The sequence below is a fragment of the Anser anser genome (assembly GCF_964211835.1).
Source record: "Anser anser genome assembly, chromosome: 2".
NCBI lineage: Eukaryota > Metazoa > Chordata > Aves > Anseriformes > Anatidae > Anser > Anser anser.
The window spans coordinates 114185608-114208230 of record NC_139721.1 but is presented as its reverse complement, the minus strand read 5'-3'; the positions used below and the strand labels follow the sequence as shown (position 1 = coordinate 114208230).

General features: G+C 41.9%; 1 protein-coding gene across 6 annotated transcripts in view; it reads right to left on the bottom strand.

The window, feature by feature from the left end:
- ATP9B (ATPase phospholipid transporting 9B (putative)) overlaps positions 1 to 22090 on the bottom strand; it is a 179146-nt gene extending 157056 nt beyond the window's left edge. For 5 of the 6 annotated variants that reach the window (XM_083824962.1, XM_083824963.1, XM_083824965.1 and 2 more), the window contains exons 1-2: positions 21935 to 22090; positions 1950 to 2123 (exon numbers count right to left, since the gene is read on the bottom strand). In XM_083824962.1, coding sequence (XP_083681088.1) covers positions 1950 to 2123; positions 21935 to 22029 — 269 coding nt within the window. In that variant the 5' untranslated portion in view covers positions 22030 to 22090. Of the gene's footprint in view, positions 1 to 1949; positions 2124 to 21934 lie in introns of those variants that run through there. The other variant, XM_083824968.1, reaches the window with a different exon arrangement.
- Between the last annotated feature and the right edge of the window lie 533 nt (positions 22091 to 22623).

Here is a 22623-nt window from a genome sequence, read left to right as displayed (position 1 = left end):
TGTCTTGTTATAGAAAATTACAATGAGATTAAAATGACTCTATGTATAAATGCAAGACTGAAACGACTCCTTAATGTATCAAAATTCAGTTGAGTAAATCAGCAAAGCTACTTCAGCAATAAGATGTGTATAAAATGTTGCAAAATGATTCATCCATAATGCATTTTCCTTTCCCTTTTCATTCTCAAAAATCCAATTTTAAAAAATTTTTTACTAGGCTTGCACTCTACTCAAAGCTCAGATTTAACTATCAAATTTAAAAAGTAATAAAACTTGAAATTTTGCAATCCTCAGCATCAATGACCTTTGTGAAACCCCTTTATGATTGTTAATGAGTTCAAACAAACTTGCCTTGCAGTTGCCTGCCCCTCTCCACGCACTGGAGATTCTTCAGTGCCTCTGTCAGGGCAACTACAGGGTGCCCTTTTGACTATTCTGCCTATTTTTACGAAACTATTTTCAGGAACACGACTGAAATCTCCATCCTTCAGTGCAGTTTTGTTCAAATCACCAGAAAAATCAGTAAGTGCATAAAGACTGAGAATGAGCACCATGTATGCCTCACTTCCTTAGAAAAACAAAGGCTAAAATGCATGACATTTACAACTGTAATAGCTATATTCAGCATGATTCAGGACAGTTTATCTAAAATCAAGGTCTCATAACTGAAGTCCAGTAATGTGTAAGACACACAAGGACTGCTCATTTAGAAGTAAGAGCTAAACAGAAACTGTCTATCACAGTAACTAATACTCAAAGATTTAAACTTACCTTAAGTATGTTTGACAGGTATCTACATTTTAAAATATTTCCAGAAAAATTAACAGCCTCTTAAAACACTTTCAAATATTAAAAAAAAAAACTATTTCTATAACAAAAACACTACTTCCAAAAATCATCTATATATACAAACTCTTATTCTACTGTTTCCTCATTTCCTTCCTTCTACTTTCCAACAATTTATTTCCACTAATACATGGATTTTTGTTAAGTCATTACAGAGAGAAGAAAATCAACACAGATTGTATTTTTCTGTAAACAGTAAAGCTATATAAGAAAATTATTTCAGAACTAAAAGTGCACAAATACAGCTTTCAATTGATTAAGTAAAAGAACACCGACAGGCCTTCTGGAATTTATTAAGTATCATGAAAACTACCTGTGAAAATGTCTATCTAAACCAATTCTAAAACTACCTGCTAAAAAAGTTTGAGTTCACTGGAAGTAGTCCACTCACTCTGTTCTTCAAATGATTGATTTTCAAATCTAATCTAATTATCATTCAGGATAAAATGTTAGTTTTAAACACCCTGATGGCAAATTCTATAATTAGAAATTTTCTAGCAATTTGTTAGTAAGTTTCTATGCCAAGGCAACTGCATACATCTGAGTCTGGCATGAAGTTTATAAATAAGAACCAAATCACAAGAGCTAATTGCACCTATGATTCACTCCAAGGCCAACAGTTATAAGTATTTTTTAAACCTTTAAAGCTGAAGTTATAACTAATCATTTGTTATTTCTTTTTCATTTTGGCAACAACATCAAATTCATTATAATCTGCATTTTGTCAACTTAACACATTAGCACCCTCAAATAAATCAAGGAAAGTTTTAATCCATTTCACATGATGTAGTTTTGAGCAAAAGTGACAACCATGCCTATATGCTGTTATGGACCTGGGACTAGTACGAGTCCAGTACCTGGTCTCCCTTAAAAGCCTCCTTCTTGAAAGTCAGCAAAGCACACAGGAGAAATACACAGCAGCTCTTTCAAACATTTTATTAACTGCTAATAATGTTCTAGGAGGGGCAAATGTAAGCGAAGTAGTCAAAAGGTACATGACAAGCATACTATACTCCTGTACTCTGCACATATCATACAATACACAATTAGTATTTGGGTAATCCACCAAATAGCTTAATAAAAAGTGCTAGTATGTGACAAACCTAGTGCAAAGGAACTTCCAGCCACCACAGATAAACCATTCTAAGCCTCTCTTTCTTTGAGAAATTCTGGCTCTTGGTAGAGTGTGGTAATCACTCTCATCATTTTCAAAGCCTTCTTCTGACATCATTAGTGGCATTTCATCCAAATGAGAGGACTCATCTTCCACTTGGTACCTGGCAAGATGAAATAAAAACAGTAAATCAATAACCAACGTATTTTTTATTACCAGGAATCTCATAAAGTAACAAAAGGTAATTTTTACTACATGGAATTTTATTAGAAATGTTTTCAATCCAAATATCTTGTGTACTTGTCCTAACATATCAACAAGAATTTTTGATTTGTGAAAAATGGGTAATACAGCAAAAAGGCTTGCAATCATCCAGCCCTTGATATAAATCATTACAGAGAAATTCCTATTTGATATAGAATTTGTACACACAGAGCTGCAATGTCATACTTTCAAAGGATTCTTTGCAAGATTTTGTTAAACAGAATTTGCTTTGTGTCGTGGTCTAACCCAGCAGGCACCTAAGCACCATACAGCCATTTGCTCATCTCACCCTCCCTACCCCCATCCCCAGCATGGGGGAAGAGGATCAGGGAAAAAAAGAGTAAAAGCTCATGGGCTGAGATAAAGAGAGTTTGGTAGGACAGAAAAGGAACAGAAATAATAATGATGATAACACTAGTAATAATAATATGTACAAACAAGTGATGCACAACGCAATTGCTCACCACCCGCTGACCAATGCCCAGCCCAGCCCCGAGCAACAGTCCTGTCCCCCACCCCCCCCAGCCACCCCATATTAATTGTTCAGCGTGATGCCATATGGTATAGAATATCCCTTTGGCCAGTCTGGGTCGGCTGTCCTGGGTCTGTCCCCTCCCAGCTTCTTGTGCACCCCCAGACTCCTCGCTGGCAGAGTAGCATGAGAAGCTGAAAAGTTCTTTACTGCATTGCTCTGTAACAACTAAAACATCATCATGTTATTAACATTATTCTCATCCTAAATCCAAAACACAGCACCATGCCAGCTACTAGGAGGAAAATTAACTCTACCCTAGTTGAAACTAGGACACTTGGCAAAGTTTATAGCAGATGCAAATGATGTGAGCTTTCATGGAAACAAACTTTGTATTTCCATTGAGCTTCAGCCTACTTTCCTGTTATACTTGCGTCTGTTCCTGCCTGTGCAGACCTCTATTTGAGTCACAACTTCTAAACAACTCATCAGTATATTAGTTTTTGTTAGTAAAACATTAGTTACTTTTATAAGTCTACATAGAAATATTCAGCAGGTTAAAACACTTTCCTATGGGACCTATGAAACACTAGGCTAACAATGGCCCTTCCCTCTCCAGAAAGCATTCACCACTTCAATTTTACACTTGTGGAATGCCTCTTATGGTCAGATAAAACACCTGAATATTTGATAAGAAAACTCCCCCAAGTGCTTGAAAATTGTGTAACTTATTCACTTTCAGTGGCTTAATGGTACAAAAATATGAAATAACTGAACTATTACTCAGGTTTCCTGTCACAGACTATTCAAAGGACAAATGAGGATATCAAGTGAGGATATCAACTGGAAAAAAATTTTGAAAGGAATTAGAGTCAAGCAAAGACCATCTATTTGTATGCAGTAACAAATATAATAACCCTAATGGATGTTAATACAAATGCACGATACAGAAAATCATCCTAGATCTGACCTAAATAGTTAGAAAAGCTGGCTGCATTAATGCTTAAAAACATACACAACAAATATCAAACCTAACAGATGCAAAAAAAAATAAATATATGTATATAAAAACTATTACTTGACACTATTGATAATTGTAGTTAAGCAGTCTTTAAATAAGACCAGTTGATGAAAAAGTATCTGATTAGAATAAAGAGATTCTGCATGTGTATTTTATTCTTTAATTCTCAAACACTGCAGTTTGGAAGTCTAGAAGACTCTCGTCATTCTATTCTTTGTGTAATCTAAAACTGATCTCTCGAATTTATTCTTGCATTAGGAGTAGCAAAGAATGATTTTACGAGCTCAGAAAAAAACTTTTTTGTTTGAGTCACAAAAGAAGTGTTTGGCAAATGTGAAGCTTCAAAATTACTGATTTCTTGTGTGAAAGCGGTACTTCATCTTTTGGAATATGCATACAAGGACTGTCTCATTCCACCCCCCCCCCCCCCCCAAACCTAAACCCAATCTTTGTATAAAAACAGTAATTAACAAAACAAAAATAAACCATTCATTGGTGTATTTGTACACGTAAAAAAAAAAAAAAAGTAACATAAGCTCTAAACATCTGAATATACAGTAGGGCTGTATCCGCATCAATAAACTGAATACAAAGCAGCCTGTATTGCCCTTAAAACTCCTGGCTTCCAAAAAGCAAGATGACTCCTTGCAAGTTGTTCAAAGGGAATCATCCCTAGACCGCTCCAACTGCCAAGATGTACCTGGGGACTGTCCAGGAAAAGCAAGAGTTGCAACAGCCCAAATTCATGCCAGGATACATGCTACCAGTTTAGAAGTAATGAATTCCAGTACCTGGGAACATCTACGGTGTAACATGAATTTACACAGCTATACAGAATAAAAAAAAACCTCTCATAACTGAGGAATTCAGTCCATTCTCTCACCTGCTGGGTGAGCTGGTATGTTCAGTACACATCTTTGACTAAGCAGTAAGATCACAGTTTTATACGAAACAAGCAAGGTCCCAGAAGTAAATCTTTACAACACAGATGGAGAAAACACTTGAACTGAGAAATACCAAACAAATATTTCAACAGGAGAATTTTATATAGAACTTAACGCACAGTACACTGACAGCCTACTTTTCTCTAAGGGGAAAACAGATACTAGCCCAGGAACTGGCAGGGCTCATTGAGAGGGCTTTAAACTAGGTAAGAAGGGGGATGGGGATGAAATAAAGCTCATTAGAGAAGAGCTGGGGGGAACAACGTCAGGGCTGGGGGAGAAGGCAATGGCCCAAATGGAGTGCATCTACAGTAATACATTCAGCATGGGCAATAAACAGGAGGAGCTGGAAGCCATCATGCAGCAGGCAAGCTATGACTTGGTTGCCTTCCCTGAAACGTGGTGGGACCACTCCCATGACTGGAGTGCTGCAATGTCTGGCTATAGGCTCTTCAGAAGGGACAGGCAGCACAGAAGGGGTGGTGGTGTGGCTCTGTATATTAGAGAGTGTTTTGATGTTGTGGAACTTGAGACTGGGAATGATAAGGCTGAGTCCCTATGGGTTAGGATCAGCAGGAAGGCCAACAAGGCAAGCATCCTCGTGGGGGTCTGTTATAGACCGCCAAACCAGGATGAGGAGACAGATGGGGAGTTCTACAGGCAGCTGGCAGAAGTCGCAAAATCATCAGCACCTGTTATCATGGGGGACTTCAACTTCCCAGACATAAGCTGGAAAATACAATACAGCTCAGAGGAAGAAGTCTAGGAGGTTTTTGGAGAGCATGGAAGATAGTTTCCTGATGCAGCTGGTTAGTGAGCCTACCAGGGGAGGTGCCCCACTTGACCTTCTGTTCACAAACAAAGAAGGACTGGTGGGAGATGTGGTGGTTGGGAGCTGTCTTGGGCAGAGTGACCACAAAATGGTAGAGTTCTCTATTCTTGGCAAAGTCAGGAGGGGGATCAGTAAAACTGCTATCCTGACTTCTGGAGGGCAGACTTTGAGCTGTTCAGGACACTGGTTGGCAGAGTCCCTTGGGAGGCAGATCTGAAGGGCAGAGGAGTCCAGGAAGGCTGGGCACTCTTCAAGAAGGAAATCTTAAAGGCTCAGGAGCAGTTTGTCCCCACATGCCCAAAGACAAGCCGGCGCGGAAGAAGACCGGCCTGGCTGAACAGAGAGCTGTGGCTAGAGCTTAGGAAAAAAAAAAGGGTTTATGATCTTTGGAAAAGAGGGCGGGCTACTCAGGAGGGCTATAAGGCTGTTGTGAGGCTGTGCAGGGACAAAATTAGAAAGGCCAAAGCTCATCTGGTGCTCAATCTGGCTACTGCTGTTAAAGATAAAAATTTTTTTTATAAATACATAAACACTACAAGGAGGACTAAGGAGAACCTCCATCCTTTGCTGGATGCGGCGGGAAACTTAGTGACGAGAGATGAGGAAAAGGCTGAGGTGCTTAATGCCTTCTTTGCCTCAGTCTTTAGCGGCAAGACCAGTTGTTCTCTGCATACCCAGTACCCTGAGCTGGTGGAAGGGAAGGGGGAGCAGAACGTGGCCCTCATAATCCATGATGAAATGGTTGGCGACCTGCTACAGTACTTAGATGCACGCAAGTCGATGGGGCCGGATGGGATCCACCCGAGGGTACTGCGAGAAGAGCTGGCGGAAGAGCTGACCAAGCTGCTTTCCATCATTTATCAGCAGACCTGGCCATCAGGGGAGGTCCCAGTTGACTGGCGGCTAGCAAACGTGACGCCCATCTACAAGAGGGCCGGAGGGTAGACCCAGGAAACTATAGGCCTGTTAGTTTGACCTCAGTGCCAGGGAAACTCATGGAGCAGATTATCTTGAGTGTCATCACACGGCACTTGCAGGGCAACTAGGTGATCAGGCCCAGTCAGCATGGGTTTATGAAAGGCAGGTCCTGCTTGACGAACCTGATCTCCTTCTATGACAAAGTGACATGCTTAGTGGGTGAGGGAAAGGCTGTGCATGTGGTCTACCTTGACTTCAGTAAGGCTTTTGACACCATTTCCCACAGCACTCTCTTGAAGAAACTGGCTGCTCATGGCTTGGACTGGCGTACGCTTCGTTGGGTTAAAAACTGGCTGGGTAGCCGGGTCCAAAGAGTCGTGGTGAACGGAGATAAATCCAGTTGGAGGCCGGTCGCTAGTGGAGTCCCCCAGGGCTCAGTACTGGGGCCAGCTCTCTTTAATATATTTATCGATGATTTGAATGAGGGGATCGAGTGCACCCTCAGTAAGTTTGCAGATGACACCAAGCTAAGTGCATGTGTCGATCTGCTCGAGGGCAGGAAGGCTCTGCAGGAGGATCTGGATAGGCTGGACCGATGGGCTGAGGCCAACTGTATGAGGTTCAACAAGGCCAAGTGCCGGGTCCTGCATCTGGGGCGTAACAACCCCAAGCAGCGCTACAGGCTAGGAGATGAGTGGCTGGAAAGCTGCCTGGCCGAGAAGGACCTGAGAGTACTGGTTAATAGTCAGCTGAATATGAGCCAGCAGTGTGCTCAGGTGGCCAAGAAGGCCAACAGCATCCTGGCTTGTATAAGAAGCAGTGTGGCCAGCAGGTCTAGGGAAGTGATTGTGCCCCTGTACTCGGCTCTGGTGAGGCCACACCTTGAGTACTGTGTTCAGTTTTGGGCCCCTCGCTATAGGAAGGACATCAAGGTGCTCGAGAAAGTCCAGAGAAGGGCAACGAAGCTGGTGAGGGGTCTGGAGAACAAGTCTTACGAGGAGCAGCTGAGGGAGCTGGGCTTGTTTAGCCTGGAGAAGAGGAGGCTCAGGGGCAACCTGATCGCTCTCTACAGGTACCTTAAAGGAGGCTGTAGAGAGGTGGGGGTTGGTCTATTCTCCCACATGCCTGGTGACAGGACGAGGGGGAATGGGCTAAAGTTGCACCAGGGGAGGTTTAGGTTGGATGTTAGGAAGAACTTCTTTACTGAAAGTGTTGTTAGGCATTGGAATGGGCTGCCCAGGGAGGTGGTTGAGGCGCCATCCCTGGAGGTCTTTAAGAGACATTTAGATGCAGCCCTTAGTGATATGGTTTAGTGGAGGACTTGTTAGTGTTAGGTCAGAGGTTGGACTACATGATCTTGGAGGTCTCTTCCAACCTATGTCATTCTGTTATCCTGAACATTTAAAAAAATTTTTTGAGGATAAGTTGATGACATCTCAGAAAACTAAAAAAAAAAGCTGTGTATTGATACATGTTTCAGGAAAAGCAATGGCAAAGAGTTTGAGGAGACTGCCAAACAATCAGAAGCAGTTATAGGGTATTATGGAGCAAACTACTGAGGCCACAAAACAGTATGTTCAGCAATATTAAAGATATGCCAGTCCAAATCTTGACAGACAAATCCAATATTTTAAAAAGTTACATTATAAATACCAGGACTAACCAGGAGAAAGCATCATCACTGGATTTGCATTTTCTTATTTTATTGTATATTTAAAACAAGAAATGTGAAAGCATTTCCTTTTCACCTAGATTTTCTGAGATGTATGCTGTTGTATACTGTATATTATACATACATTACTATATATAACTGTTATTAATCTTTTCGGGTGTTAGAAAATGGGGGGGGGAGGAGATAATGTATTGTCATACTAGCTTTCTATTGAAAAGGTACCCCACCTACTTAACACTGGCTTTGTAGCAAAATGACGAAAAGGAAGATCCAATACAAAAACATGGCTGGTTAACCAGTCACTAGCTAGAGACTCTTTTGTTTGGCAGGTGGTGCCCCAGGGGCTTCTTGTACCTCCTTTGAATCACTCAGTATGAGATGTCATTAAAGGCTGTTCGCCTGTTCAGACCAGGTTAGAAAATATATAACTAGGAAAAAAAATGAAGATGCAAGTCACCTGAGAACCTTAATCACATTAGACCTTGTGAACAGAATCTTCATGTGTTTCAAATGATGCAAAAGCACAACCACACAGAAGAAAACACAACAGAAGTCTGGAATTAAAAAACAGTATACATTCGTTTAAAAGTGCCCAGAAAGTTCCCAGAAAGTTGAAATACGCAGTGGAAAATGCTTTCAGAAATAACATTAACACTACCCCCTTCAAAAATATGAAAATACAGTTTAAAACAAACATGACAAAACAGAACTTTACTGACCATGTTGTTTGCAAAAAGGTGCATGTGATGTCTACTTTGATATGGCAATCTGGCAATACTTCTTCCCTTCTCATTACTCTAAATGGTCATCAAGAAAAAGAGAACACTATACAAATTTACCTTCCCAAAACAAGGCAGTTATTACAGGTTACAATGTATATTACACAAAATTGTATGGATTATCTCAGATTAAGCTAATTTTAACACTCAAACCTTACACACTTGACAATAAAATATCTGCTTTAAAAAAGACGTTACACTGAGTTTCAGAAAAAGACAAGCCTGTGTTTAAACAGATTCACATTCAATGCTTTTATAATCTCTCCAGGTTGAATTTGCAAATTACATTATCGCAGTTACTTGCTTTAATACAGAGCTTTCTTTTGCATTGTATTTTGCTTTTAGACATCTGAACAATTAATACTGTATTTGTGACACCATCCAGTGAAATCACAACCTGCCAGACAACATTGGAGTATGCAGCAACATTCTGGAACATAAGAGACCCTTTTTACTTCCGTATAAAGTTGAACAAGTGTCTCACTTGGAAAATAATTTACTTTACACACAAAGGTAACAAAGCAAACATGGTTAAAGTTCTCTCTTGACAGAACATGTTAATGCAAGAGAATTAAGGGAAACAGACTTGGCTGAGAAATACATTCACAGATCTACTTAATATTTAATACTACTCTTGTAAATGTGGTAATATTTGTGGAGTACATCAATGTCCTAACCATAAAGTCATTTTTGCCATTATAAACATTTTTTCACAATTATCTCATTTTGCACTTTTAAATATGGAGCTTCACCAAGTAGGGAATGTAATGAGCATAAGCACCATCATGTTTAGTAATCCTGACTTCAAAATACAGCCTCTGAACTGGCAAGCAATTTATTCTGTTTCAAAAGCAATTTTGCTATTGTGTTAGAAAATTGTGCTTCAGTATTTAAAAACAATAGTATAATGAATAATGTATTTTTCATAACTAGGATAAGGACAAAAATCGTTATGTCTTTGTTATCTAGTATTTTTCCACACTTAATTGCTTGAAGTGCTGATTTGCTTTGAGTGACAAATCAATTGAGTATAATCCTAGAAACTTTTATTAAAATAGAGGAGCACTGAAAGCAACATGAATAAAGAAGCCAAAGAAAAGACATCAAAACTCTCAGCATGGATGCTACTAAATCAGCTATGAAGACAGCCACCTTGACAGAAATATGGTTTCCTGAGAAAAAAAAAAAGAACATTAATATTAAACAATCACAGAATCACAGAATCATAGAATGGCTTGAGTTAGAAGAGACCTTAAAGGTCATCTAATTCCAAACCCCCCACCATGGGCAGGGACGCCTTACATTAGGCCAGGTTGCTCAAAGCCCGATCCAACCTGGCCTTAAACACTTCCAGGGATGGGACATCCACAACTTCTGTGGGCAACCTGTTCCAGTGCCTCAACACCCTCTGAGTGAAGAATTTCTTCCTTGTAGCTAATCTAAATCTAAGCTCCTTTAGCTTAAAGCCATTACTCCTTGTCCTATCACTACATCCCTGACAAAGAAGGAGCTCTCCAGCTTTCTTGTAGGCCCCCTAAATGTACTGAAAGACTGCTGTAAGGTCTCCCTGGAGCCTTCTCTTCTCCAGGCTGAACAACCCCAACTCCCTCAGGCTGTCTTCATAGGAGAGGTGCTCCAGCCCCTTGATTATCTTTGGTGGCCCTCCTCTGGACTTGTTCTAATAGGTCCATGTCCTTCTTGTGCTGGGTGCCCCAGAGCTGAATGCAGGACTCCAGGTAGGATCTCCTGAGAGCAGAGTAGATGGGAAGAATCACCTCCCTTGACCTGCTGGCCAAGCTTCTTATGATGCAACCCAGGATATGGTTGGCTTTCTGGGCTGCAAGCACACATTGCTGGCTCATGTCAAGCTTCTCATAAAGCAACACCTCCCAGATCCTTTTCCTCAGGGTTGCTCTCAATCCATTCTCCACCCAGCCTCTATCTGTGCTTGGGATTGCCCTGAACTGAATGCAGGACCTTGCACTTGGTCTTGTCGAACTTCATGAGGTTCGCACAGGCCCACCTCTCAAGCCTGTCCATGTCCCTCTGGATGGCATCCCTTCCCTACAGCATGTCAGCCGCACGCAGCTTGGTGTCATTGGCAAACATGGTGAGAGTGCATTCGATCTCAATGTCCATGTTGACAACAAAGACATTAAACAATACTAGTCACAATATCAACCCCTGGGGAACACCACTCGTCACTGATCTCCACTTGGACATTGAGTCTTTAACCACAATTCTTTGAGTGTGACCATGCAGCCAGTCCCTTACCCATCAGGTGGTCCATCCATCAAACTCACTCCTCTCCAATTTAGAAACAACGCAGGATATGCTTGTGCACAAATGCTTTGCATAAGTCCAGGTAGATGACCTCAGTTGTTTATCCTCTATCTACCAATGCTGTAACCCCATCTTAAAACGCCACCAGATTTGTCAAGCACGATCTGCCCTTAGTGAAGCTGGGTTGGCTGTCACCAATCACCTCCTTATTTTCCATGTGCCTTAGCAGAGTTTCCAGGAGGATCTGCTCCATGATCTTGCTGGGCGCAGAGAAGAGACTGACTGCCCTGTAGTTCCCCAGGTCTTACTTTTTCCCTTCTTAGAAATGTGGGTTGTTTCCCTTCTTCCAGACACTGGGAACTTCAGACTGCCACAACTTATCAAATATGATGAACAGTGGCTCAGCAACCTCATCTGCCAGATCCCTCAGGACCTGCGGATACATCTCATCAAGTCCCACGGACTTGTGCACCTTCAAGTTCCTTGGATGATCTCAGACATCTTCTCCTAGAGTGGGCAGTTCTTCATTCCCCCAGTCCCTGCCTTTGCCTTCTGGGACTTGGGCTATGTGGCTAGAGCTCTTGCTGGTGAAGGCTGAGGCAAAAAAAGTCATTGAGAACCTCAGCCTTCTCTGTATCCCGGGTAACCAGGTCTCCCATTTTCTTGTGGAGAAAGCCTTCTTGAAGGCCCACAATTTCCCTAGTCTTCCTTTTATCACTGACATACCTATAGAAGCCTTTCTTGCTGTCCTTGGTGCCCTTGGCGAAATTTAACTCTAACAGGGCTTTAAGCTTCCCTAATGTGATCCCTGGCTGCTCAATGTCTCGGCATTCCCCCTAGGCTAACTGTTCTTGCTTCCACCCTCTGTAGGCCTCCTTTTTCTGTCTGAGTTTGGCCAGGAGCTCCTTGTTCATGCTGACCTCCTGGCATTTTTGCCTGACTTCCTCTTTGTTAGGATGCATCGCTCCGGAGGTTGGCAGAGGTGATCCTTGAGTATTAACCATCTTTCTTGGGCCCCTCTTCCCTCCAGGGTTTTGTCCTGTGGTACTCTACCAAGCAGATCCCTGAATAGGGCAGAGACCACTCTCCTGAAGCTAAATCAGGGTAGTGAGCACACTGTGCTCCCTCCTCACTGCCTTCTGGATCCCAAACTGCACCATTTCATGGTCACTGCAGCCAAGGCTGCCCTTGAGTTTCATATTCTTCAACAGCCCCTCTCTATTGGTGAGAACAAGGTCCAGCATAGCTCATTGAGAGCTGCAGAGTGGATGCAGAGTTATATGTATCCCATAACTGTTAATGGAAACCATTTTAAATCATTTAAATCTAGTCTGGCTACCTATTTAGATCCCTAGTTAATTTGCATTTTCTACAAGCTTACTGTTAGTCTAAAAGAGCAATGCTCCTCTGATTCAAACATCCAAAAAAGTAGGAAAGTGCAAGGCAATCATCGATGTCCATTTATCTGGTTTAACTCACCTGACAATGAAGCACTGGACATTTGGCTCAATCTCTGCTGCTGCCAGCCACAGGACTCCTCCTGCTTCTGGACATCAGGAGGGGAAAGACTGAGGGGTAGGCAGCACGATCTGTCTCAGCCCTATCCTGCTCTACTTCTAGTAATTCCTCCAAGGTTTAACCTACATGAACACCTCCACAGTCCGAAATAAAGCACGAATTTGCCAAACTGAGGCAGTGCAGTAAGAGGAATAATGAAGAAAGGGGCAGGCCCATTCATATGAAGAGCAGGAATTATTTCTTAGAGGAGAAACCAAAAAAGGTACAGCTGTTGTAGGCTGCATTTTTTACTGACAACAATCCCACAACAAAGAAAAAAACCATGAAACGTTCCACAGCAGCAAGAAAAGTTGTATTAAGTGTACATTCATCCATAAGCATGCAACTTATTTTCATATAACTGTTCCTCTTATTCAAACTTCTAATGTCTCCAGAAAATAATTTATTTGCTACAAGTCACATGAGAACAATCAAATTATAAATACCTTTTTTCCCCAAATATTATTCTGCATTTCTAAAGACTGGAAATTACTTTTTTCCCCTATAATTTCAAACATCTCTACGACTTACAAAGCAGGAAGTTTGCTTGAATTACAGAGCAATTGCCTTGTTCCTAGATTATAAAAGAACTGGACAACAGAAAAGCTTTCTACAGGTAAATGCGTAGAATTTGAAGAATTTCCTTTAACCTTTTCCTTCAAAAACACAGTCGCTGTGCTTTTATTTAGCTGTAGTCGTGCCTGTAATGCAAGTGCACACCTAATCAGTATCAATTCCGAAGTCTCTGAATCCAAGTCCTGGCCCAACTATACACACAAAAAGAACACAATTCTGTTACAAATTCATAAACACCATCAGGGACCGACTCGCCTGTTAGAGATCTCCATATGGAAGAAAACACTAACCGAAGCAGTTCGATTTTAAATCAGATTACACTTTTGGACAGCTTTTATGGAAGCTAAAGATTTGTAGAACTAAGTTTCTCTATTGAGTTTCAACAGATAACTTTGCTTTTATGTCCTTGCATAGCCAAATCTTTGAAAACCTATTACAACACTCCTGTCACAGTGCACATTTGTCAACCAAACAACAAAATAGAAAAAAGTACTTTTACTGTATGTAAGTTTACAACTGAGTTCGTCACTGAAATGAACAACATTTACTGCAACAGACAAGCTAAATCAAGGTGCCCCCAGCCTTTCCCAAGCAATGCAGATAGCGATTCTGGAAAAACATTAGGCTCCATTTTTGATCAACCCTGTAATAATTTTCTCTTCCCTAGCACACACCTCCTTGCTAGAGCTATATATGGAAGAAAAATTCAGAAGATCTGCATAGGAACGCTGTCATGAAAAAAGCCACCATTCCTTACTCCCCTTTCCTCACCTTACAAAGCACAACACACACCTTAATGGAACATCTTTTTCAGTCCATGACAGAATGAGCAAATCTCCATTTATACACAGCAGACCTGAGGAAACATCTGCATTCACTAGAACTTATTTTTAATTAGCAGGGAACATCACTGGTCACAACAACAGGGCCATTTTATCACTGTTACTGGGTATTGTTATTGATACTGCAGCTCAATCAATTGCTTTTTCTCCCCTTTCTAAGGAATCCAAATGCCTGCCCAAAGAACACAAATGACCGTATTTGGATACTACTGATAAAAACCAGGAAAGCATGCAAATATAGGGTAAAAATACAGCTTAAACACAAACAACCTGAAAAACACACAGATATACATGCTCATTGAAAAAACTATCATCATCTGCAATAGCAATCTGAACTTCAGTGGTGCAAGTTCTCAAAACATTTTTGTGCCTAAAAATAAGTGTTTCAGATCAGGATTCAGATGACTCTAATAATCATGCTCAAGATTACAACTACTTGTCTATAAAGAATATCTTGGTGTGTAAAGAGCAACTAGAATAAACATAAAAGGCCGATCTTTTCCAAATACATAATTCTAAGTAATATCAAGTCAAAGAACTACAATTTATTTTGAAAATCACTTAAAGTTGCTATGTTGTCAAAATGTACTTTTGCAGACAAAGCATAGCAAACCACTTCCTGAGTATGACACCAATACAAGTGTCTTTCTACGTAAAAATATTTTACAGTTGATATCATGAGCAGCTCAACATGCATGTAATTTGGTTACCTGCATGATTAAAATCAGACTGCTCTGAAAAGTAAAAGACACAGAAACTAAAATAACGTATGACAACATACACCACGTAAAAGCTCTGAAAGCATTAACATATGGCAAGGCCATTCTTCAGAAGTTATGCCTCACACTACTTTGACCTCTTTCCCAGACAAAAACATCAGAATCTAAACCTATACTACATCTTAAAGGTGCCAGACCCAAAAGGTAACATTAGCCTAAGTATCGAGTCTTCAGAAAGCAGAGTAACACTCAATCCAGGAATGTAAATATGTGAGCAATGAACATAGGACAATTCGAGAAGAAAGTTTTAAAAAATTCACTGCTAAAAACTACTGTTTGACGTAAATTGAGAGAGCCTTGAAAACGCAGACCTAACAAGTATGGTACAAATATAACATCCCAAATGTGAAGGTGCCAACCAGACAGCCCTGTTGAAAGATCCAGAATTAAAAGAGAGCATCTCAGGGATGCAGACTAAAAACGACTCAGTGACACGGTTCCTAACACCAGCAGTAAATCTCTGACCAAAAACATAACTAAAGAAAGGCTAACGACAAAGGACAAGACGCCCTGCAAAAGAACTGCTGATTTTTTCTTTGATATGAAATTTCGCTTTGCAAAACAGGCAAACACTTTGAATTTCAGGTGAAATCAGTAAAAATCACTGGGACAATAGTTTTCCTGCAGAACAAACATACAGGACAGATCTATTTTATAAGAATGGTATAACGGTACTAGATGATCTTTAAGGGTCCTTTCCAAACCATTCAATGATTCTCCTAACTACAATTCTGCAGAGATTTATTTGCACCATTTTTAATCTTTTCTCCCTTATGTTTAAAAAAAAAAAGTATATTTGAATGCAATGCACATTTACATGAATGTATCAGCATAACATATAGCTTTATGTTTTATTCCTCAACATACAAGGAATATCCATTCCGGCTTTTCACACAGTTTATGATACTTTTAGTATTTATCAGGTGAATCTACATTTGTAATTTGTGGTATCACAGAAAATACCAATACGCCTTGCTTTGAGTTGCTATCTCAAGCAAAAATACTGACCTACTGAAAATCTGCTTAGACTAATCTGATATTTACTTAGTCACCAGTTCCATCTGCCTGTCACTTAGGGGAAAAAAGAGCAACACACAAGACAGTGGCTCCTGTTTAAACAAAGTGCTATAAGATGATGATAGGAGCTTTCTCCATGACTAAGTTCAAGTATGTCAGTGCACATGCAGACGACTAACAACCAGTACCTTACTCCACCATATTCCCACAGTTGCTCAACTTTAAGGAGCTTCTGTGACCATGTCTTGAGTAAATGGTTAACAAGGCTATCTCTACACAAAAAAAAGTAGTAAAACAGCATTTATATTCCCAGACTAAACAATTATTGCTTCTGGTGAAGCAACAAACGTTTAAAGAAGTTACTGATACTTTGTAACAGTAGTTTCAACACAAATACTCAGAAGTAAATTTACTTTGGTCTTGGCTTTCTCACAGAAGCTATACTAATTTGAATTTTAATGTAAAGATTATAAAGGAAACTTTTAGTTTCAGTCATTTTCAAAATCAGGATGAAATAAGTAGACATGTTCAACTAATAGGTGGGGTAGAAGAGCAGACTGAAATGCAACCTCTGAAAAATCTGTACCTGTCCAAAGACTCTATGAACTTTTGTTCCAAACATTCACAAGTATGCAGAAAAAGAGTATCATAGCAACCAACAATTTAAAAAAAAATTGAAAGTACCACCAAGTATCACTTGCATACAGTCATTCAACAGATGAACTCAGATATACATCAATGTTTGGTGTTTTTAATGATCATGGATGTTTTGCAAGGCTTTCCAGACCCAGTTAAAGCCAAATAAGTCACAAGCTCTCTGTAAACACCGTTCTACAAGAGAACCTACATCCTATTACCTCTGATCTATATATATGTCATCAACAAATAACATTTTGGATTGTTTGTGCAAGTTTTTAATCTCAATCATTACACCTGAACTAAAGAGACCAGCAAATATTTTGTCACTGCAATACAAAATAATACCTGAACTACAAAAACCACATTGGAGTTCAGAACTAGAGCATGTGATTCTAATGAAGAGAAACAACTGGGAGGAGACAGCAACTATCAGAGTAGTTCAATAAAGCTCACTTCAGACAACAGCAAAAATTAAATAAGTCCCAAAATCACTGTACATTCATCAAGTACTATCTGTTGACATTTGCTTGTCTCTATCTTTAGTTAATTCCCTGTGAAACCTAGCCGAACACCTTGGGAAATCTTAAACAGCAGGACTGCATGATCACTGGGAGCAACTTCCATATAAATGAAAAAATATAAGAACAGCAATCCTGTAATATATTATCTTTGTTTCTATGTACTATTAAAATTTGACATTTGTATGTATCAGGGAAGTATGTGGATTCAGTGAACTCAACATGAAATACGCAACAAACCACCAGTTATTAAGCAACAAGTATCCCACGTTTACCTGGGCAAAGGAAACTTTAGCCTATTATTTTAATCTATTTTAATTCTCACATGATTGTCTTATGTGCTAATGGCACACAAGACTGACAATTACACATAGCAGTTTCTTAAAAACTGAGTTACCCTATCAGCAAGGAAACTGACAAGCCAACAGCAGAGGTGTTCCACAGCTTGCTTTACCACAGCCACCCGATACACCTTCATTCATAAGTATTAAGTCATTCGTAAGCACACTGCTGTGACCCATACTACACATAATCATGTGAGAAGATTCCTTCCACTGAATGAATATTTTTCATGACACAGGCACACCTCTGTGAATACCTGGAGCACAAATGAATTTACGTAATATTGGACACAGCTGGTAAGACCTGATTTTCTGCTATCAGCTCAGGTGTCCCAACACCTTAACACTATTAGACCAAATAGAGGTGTACACTGACAGTAACAAGTGCAGGACACCTGAACAAACCAAGTAATTTGCTTACAGATAAATGAGGGTTGACCACTGCTTAACTCAGTCCCTTATCAGCTTCAAAATTCCACCAAGCTTCTTGGTTTGCTTACATTTACCTCACATATGAACAACAGACATTGCACGGTTAAATTCCTTTCTGTGATTAGCCAATAACTATTCTGATGATGATACCAAACTAACATGAGAACAAGGGTGTTAGTCTCACTGCACATTTACAGTGGTTGTGGAAGTTCTCTGGTCCTCTTTTCCCTTCGTGGCATAAACATAAGCAGCAACTATTTTTCCAGTAGATAATAGATACTTTGTGTTGAAGGACAGAGTGTCGAAACAAGTGTGTGGTGGTTTTACTCGGCTGGGCATCTGAGCTCCACCACAGCTGCTCTCTCACTCCCCCTGATCAAAGAAAATGGGGGAGAAAACATGACGAAAAGGGGCACAAGGGTTGCTCAATAGGGGCTGTGGTCCATCCCTGACACTTTGTCTCCGCCGCTCCCTCACGGTCACTCCCTGCCCCTGCTCCCCGTGGGGTCCCTCCCACGGGATGCCGTCCTTCCCGAACTGAGCCTGCGGGGGCTGCCCACAGGCAGCAGCTCTTCAAGACCTGCTCCCACACGGCTCCGTACCACGGGGTCCATCCCCCAGGAGCAAACTGCTCCAGCACGGGTCCCCCACGGGCGGCAGCTCCCCCCAGACCCCCTGCTCCTGCGTGGGCTCCTCTCCACGGGCTGCAGCTCCGGCCCGGGGCCTGCTCCTGCGGGGGCTCTCCATGGGCCGCAGCCTCCTCCAGGCCACATCCACCTGCTCCACCGGGGGCTCCTCCACGGGCTGCAGCGTGGAGATCTGCTCCGTGTGGGACCCGTGGGCTGCAGGGGGACAGCCTGCTCCACCAGGGGCCTCTCCACAGGCCGCAGGGGAACTGCTGCTGCCTGCCTGGAGCACCTCCTGCCCTCCTGCTGCACTGACCTTGGCACCAGCAAGGCTGTTTCTCACTCCTCTCTCTCTCTGCCAGCTGCTGTTCCCCAGCAGTTTTGTTTTTTTTTTCCTCTCCTTTCTTAAATCTGCTCTCACAGAGGCACAAAAAACATCACTTATTAGCTCAGCCCTGGCCAGCAGCAGCTCCCTTTGAAGCTGACTAGAGCTGGCCCTTATCTGACATGGGGCAGCTCCTGGATTCTTCTCACAGAGGCCACCCTGCAGGCCCCCAGTACCAAAACCATGCCACGTAAACCCACTACGAAGTGGCACATCAATCACTTTCTCCAAGCTTTCTATAACTATTAAAGTTGAATAATTGCCTAATAGTGTAATTGTTAATAACTGGAATACAAATTTTTACTTCAAAATGGATTTCCCTGGTTTCTAACCATAGACCATAATCAGTTCTCCATCCAATCTTATACAGAATCATACAGTCTCAGGTATATAGCATCACCAAGTTTCTTTAGGTGCATGGGGAAAACATTTCAGCTTTTCAGTATGTGCTAATGGTCAGCCAAAGTACCCTCTAGTACAAAAGTGCAGTTAAGTCCAAACACAATGAGAAAACCTTTGTCCTTACTGCTGAACTAACTACAGCAACAGAGGCAGACTTCCACAGGCTGGTTAGCTCAAGCAAAAGAAATTGTCCTAAAAACTAGCTTTGAGGCCACGAAAGGTTAGCAACTGTTTTGTTGCATTATCTGAAGTTGCCAATAGCAGGGCAACAAGTTCAAGTTAAAAACCACTAACACACTGCAGTTAAGAATCTGTGTATAAGCTTTCAAAAGAGGCAATTTTCAAAATGTAAGTTCTCTGCTGAAGAAACAAACAAATCATGGCAAGTCACAGGTTCCTGAGAGCCCATAAACCACAGTGTTGGATTAATTCTGAGATTTGAAAAAAATCTGTTGTTTTTACCAGTGTTTGTCTCTAGTCATCTTCCGAAGTATGAATTACGCCCTTTTAGGCTAAATTATTATGTATATATGCCTGTGATAACTTCCTACATATCCAAGACCTCAGTGACTTCACTTCAACCCTATTAGGACTATCTGCAACTTCAGGACCTTTGCTGTAGTTTCCACAGGAACGCAAGGCTTCTTAAAAGCGTATGGTGAAGATAAAAGTTAGAAAAGGAGGATAAACCATGCATGCATAAAGGCTTAGGAGATGTAGTCCAACTATAGTTTTAAGTCATGATTTATGAGTTGTACCTGAACTAACGTGCCTTGCTCTATTTCCTCTTTGTCTTTACATAAGTCACCTGCAGTAGAATCTAGACAAGCATTTTTTTATTATTATTATTTTTTTAAAAAAAACAGGTCCACAAGGACACCTTCCAAAGCACACAACAGGTTCTCTCAAATTCAGGGCATGGTATTATTGAAGGTGAATGTTCAACCTAACCAACTAACCCTAAAATATATATAAAATTAAGTAACTAAAGCGAGTAAGAGTTCATGGACTTTCTCAGGGCACAAATTTTAATCAAGTGATCAAAATAAATAATCAGAAGTAATAAACACACCTGTTAACTTTTAAATGTTTTATAAGCCTACAACTAGTTGAACAGAACTAATTAAAAACATAAAAAATCATTTGTGTGGAGGACTGGTAAAATAAATACATATTACCTGCACTTGAGAAGCATACAGATTATGAAAGACCGTAACTCTGAAGGGTGTAACAAACTACAAGGAATTAAATCCATAAACTTTGAAGGGAAGTGTTGATCAAATAAGACAGAAGTTAAGAAGCAGATCTATAATGAATCAGTAGTTCCTTGATGGATCTTACAGCTTCCCAAATCTGTTTATACGTCCAGATTTAAACAGTTTGTATAAATAACTGCAATTATTGCCTGAAAACATACCTTCCATAAATCTATGTACTCACCTGACTTATGAACTTGGCCCATCATATCTATAGCACTTTTCAAGTTACCAAAATTGGCTCCTGGGTAACCTACAACAGAATCACCTGATACCTTTGACAGACTAAGTGTTTGCCTATATAATCCTTCCCTTTTTCTTCCAAGGGAACACCTACTGAAAGGCTTATAGATCACATGAAGAGCTTCCCTGCTTCAATTCTCTGAGAAATAGGTATGATAACGCTGCCCTCCCTTAAAACAGAGGATAAGCCTATTACATATTGTCAGACGTTCAAATACTAGTGAAATGGGGAACACTACTACTGTAGGCTGTCCTATAAGAGTTATCTTCTATGAATATTTGCAAGCTCATCTATTAATTTAAGCCTAAACTGCTCTGCGTAGTTTTAAACTACCTTTTCTGCTAGGTATTCCACTTAGAGAAAGAAATACTTTTTTATTCACAATGGACTATTTGAATTAGAACAGCATCATCAACTATTCTGTGCTTAGGAAGTTCATTTACTTTCATACATTACAAGTGCTCCCTCCAGTTCTTGTGCCCATGAGCAGTATCTTAAAACAAAAAAGTCAACTCACACAACTATAATCATAACTGACATTGTAGGAGTGCTGCCCAATGGACATATGAAGAAGTATGGGGTAAAGTGCTTCCTTCCAGACAATGATGGTATTCGTTGAAGTCATGGAAAATAGCAAAGCAAAAAACAAACAAGAAAACCCCATTCACTCCTTGGCTGAAGGCTTAATTTGGTAGCAAACCTCTGAACTGGCTTGTTCAAATTTCTTGACCCCTCTCCCCCGCGAAAAAAGAGCGCGTTTTAAGAAACCCGGGGTCAGTTCTGACACTCGGGCAAGCCCGAGCGCCACACGCCGAGGCACGGCAGCCGCCCCGCAGCGCGTTTACCGGCGGCGCCCTGCGCAGCGCACTCGGGGCGGCCGGCTGCCCGGGCACAAGGGGCCGCGGAGCCGCGGGCGCTGTGCGTGTCGCTCCCCGGGGCCGGGCAGGCGGAGGCCGCAGCCGCCCGGCCGGGAGCAGCGCCCGCCGAACAGCCCGGCCCGGCTCCGCGACCCACCGCCGGGACGAGGCAGAGCCCCGGGGCCGAGGAGGGCGGCGGGGGACAGGCGGGGACCGCCGCCACCGCCCCTCGGGGGCCGCCACCTGCGCCCCGGGGCCGCCGCGAGGCTGTGCCGCCGCGCCGCCGCCCTGCCCTGCCCAGCCGCGCCGTGCCCGTACCTGCTGTGCCTCCGCGCGGCCGAGGCGCTGCTGTAATAGGCCGCCCGGCGCGGGTCGCGGCGCGGTACCGGCTGCAGCGGGATCTGGTCCGCCATCTTGGGGCGCCCCGCCGCCGCGCCGGGTGCGGCCCGGCCCTGACGTCACGGCCGGCGCACGGCGGCAGGAAGGCAGCGCCGGGGAGGGGCCCTCGGCATAAACAAGGGGGCGGGGGGCGGGTGGGACGCGGGGGGCCTCGGGCCGCCCCCCGAAGCAAATAAAGGCGCTGTGGATGGATGGTGATAGCTTTCTGTCACTAAACAGGGACGGGTCTTGCGAGCCGGAGGTGTTGCGACAGGGAAACGGGCGTTGTGTAAAGTCAAGGATAACGAGCCAGCCTATGGGGTCTCGTAAGGGAAAGGTCAATGCACAAGTCACCGAAGGAAAAAAATAAACGTTTGGAAGATTAGGAGTGCACAGACCTACTGGAGGATGTCATCGTTTGATATGAAATCGGATGCCAGAAGAGCAAAACGCCTAACACCATCACAAATAGAGACTTCCAGCAAAAGTATAAAGAAGGGCAATAAATATATTTCTTAATGTATATTCAGTATTAACAAAAAATAAAAGGGAAAGGAAAGGAAAGAACATCTCTCCAATGACAAAAATCTTCAGCTATTTTACAGAATACCAGGGCCTATAGACATTAT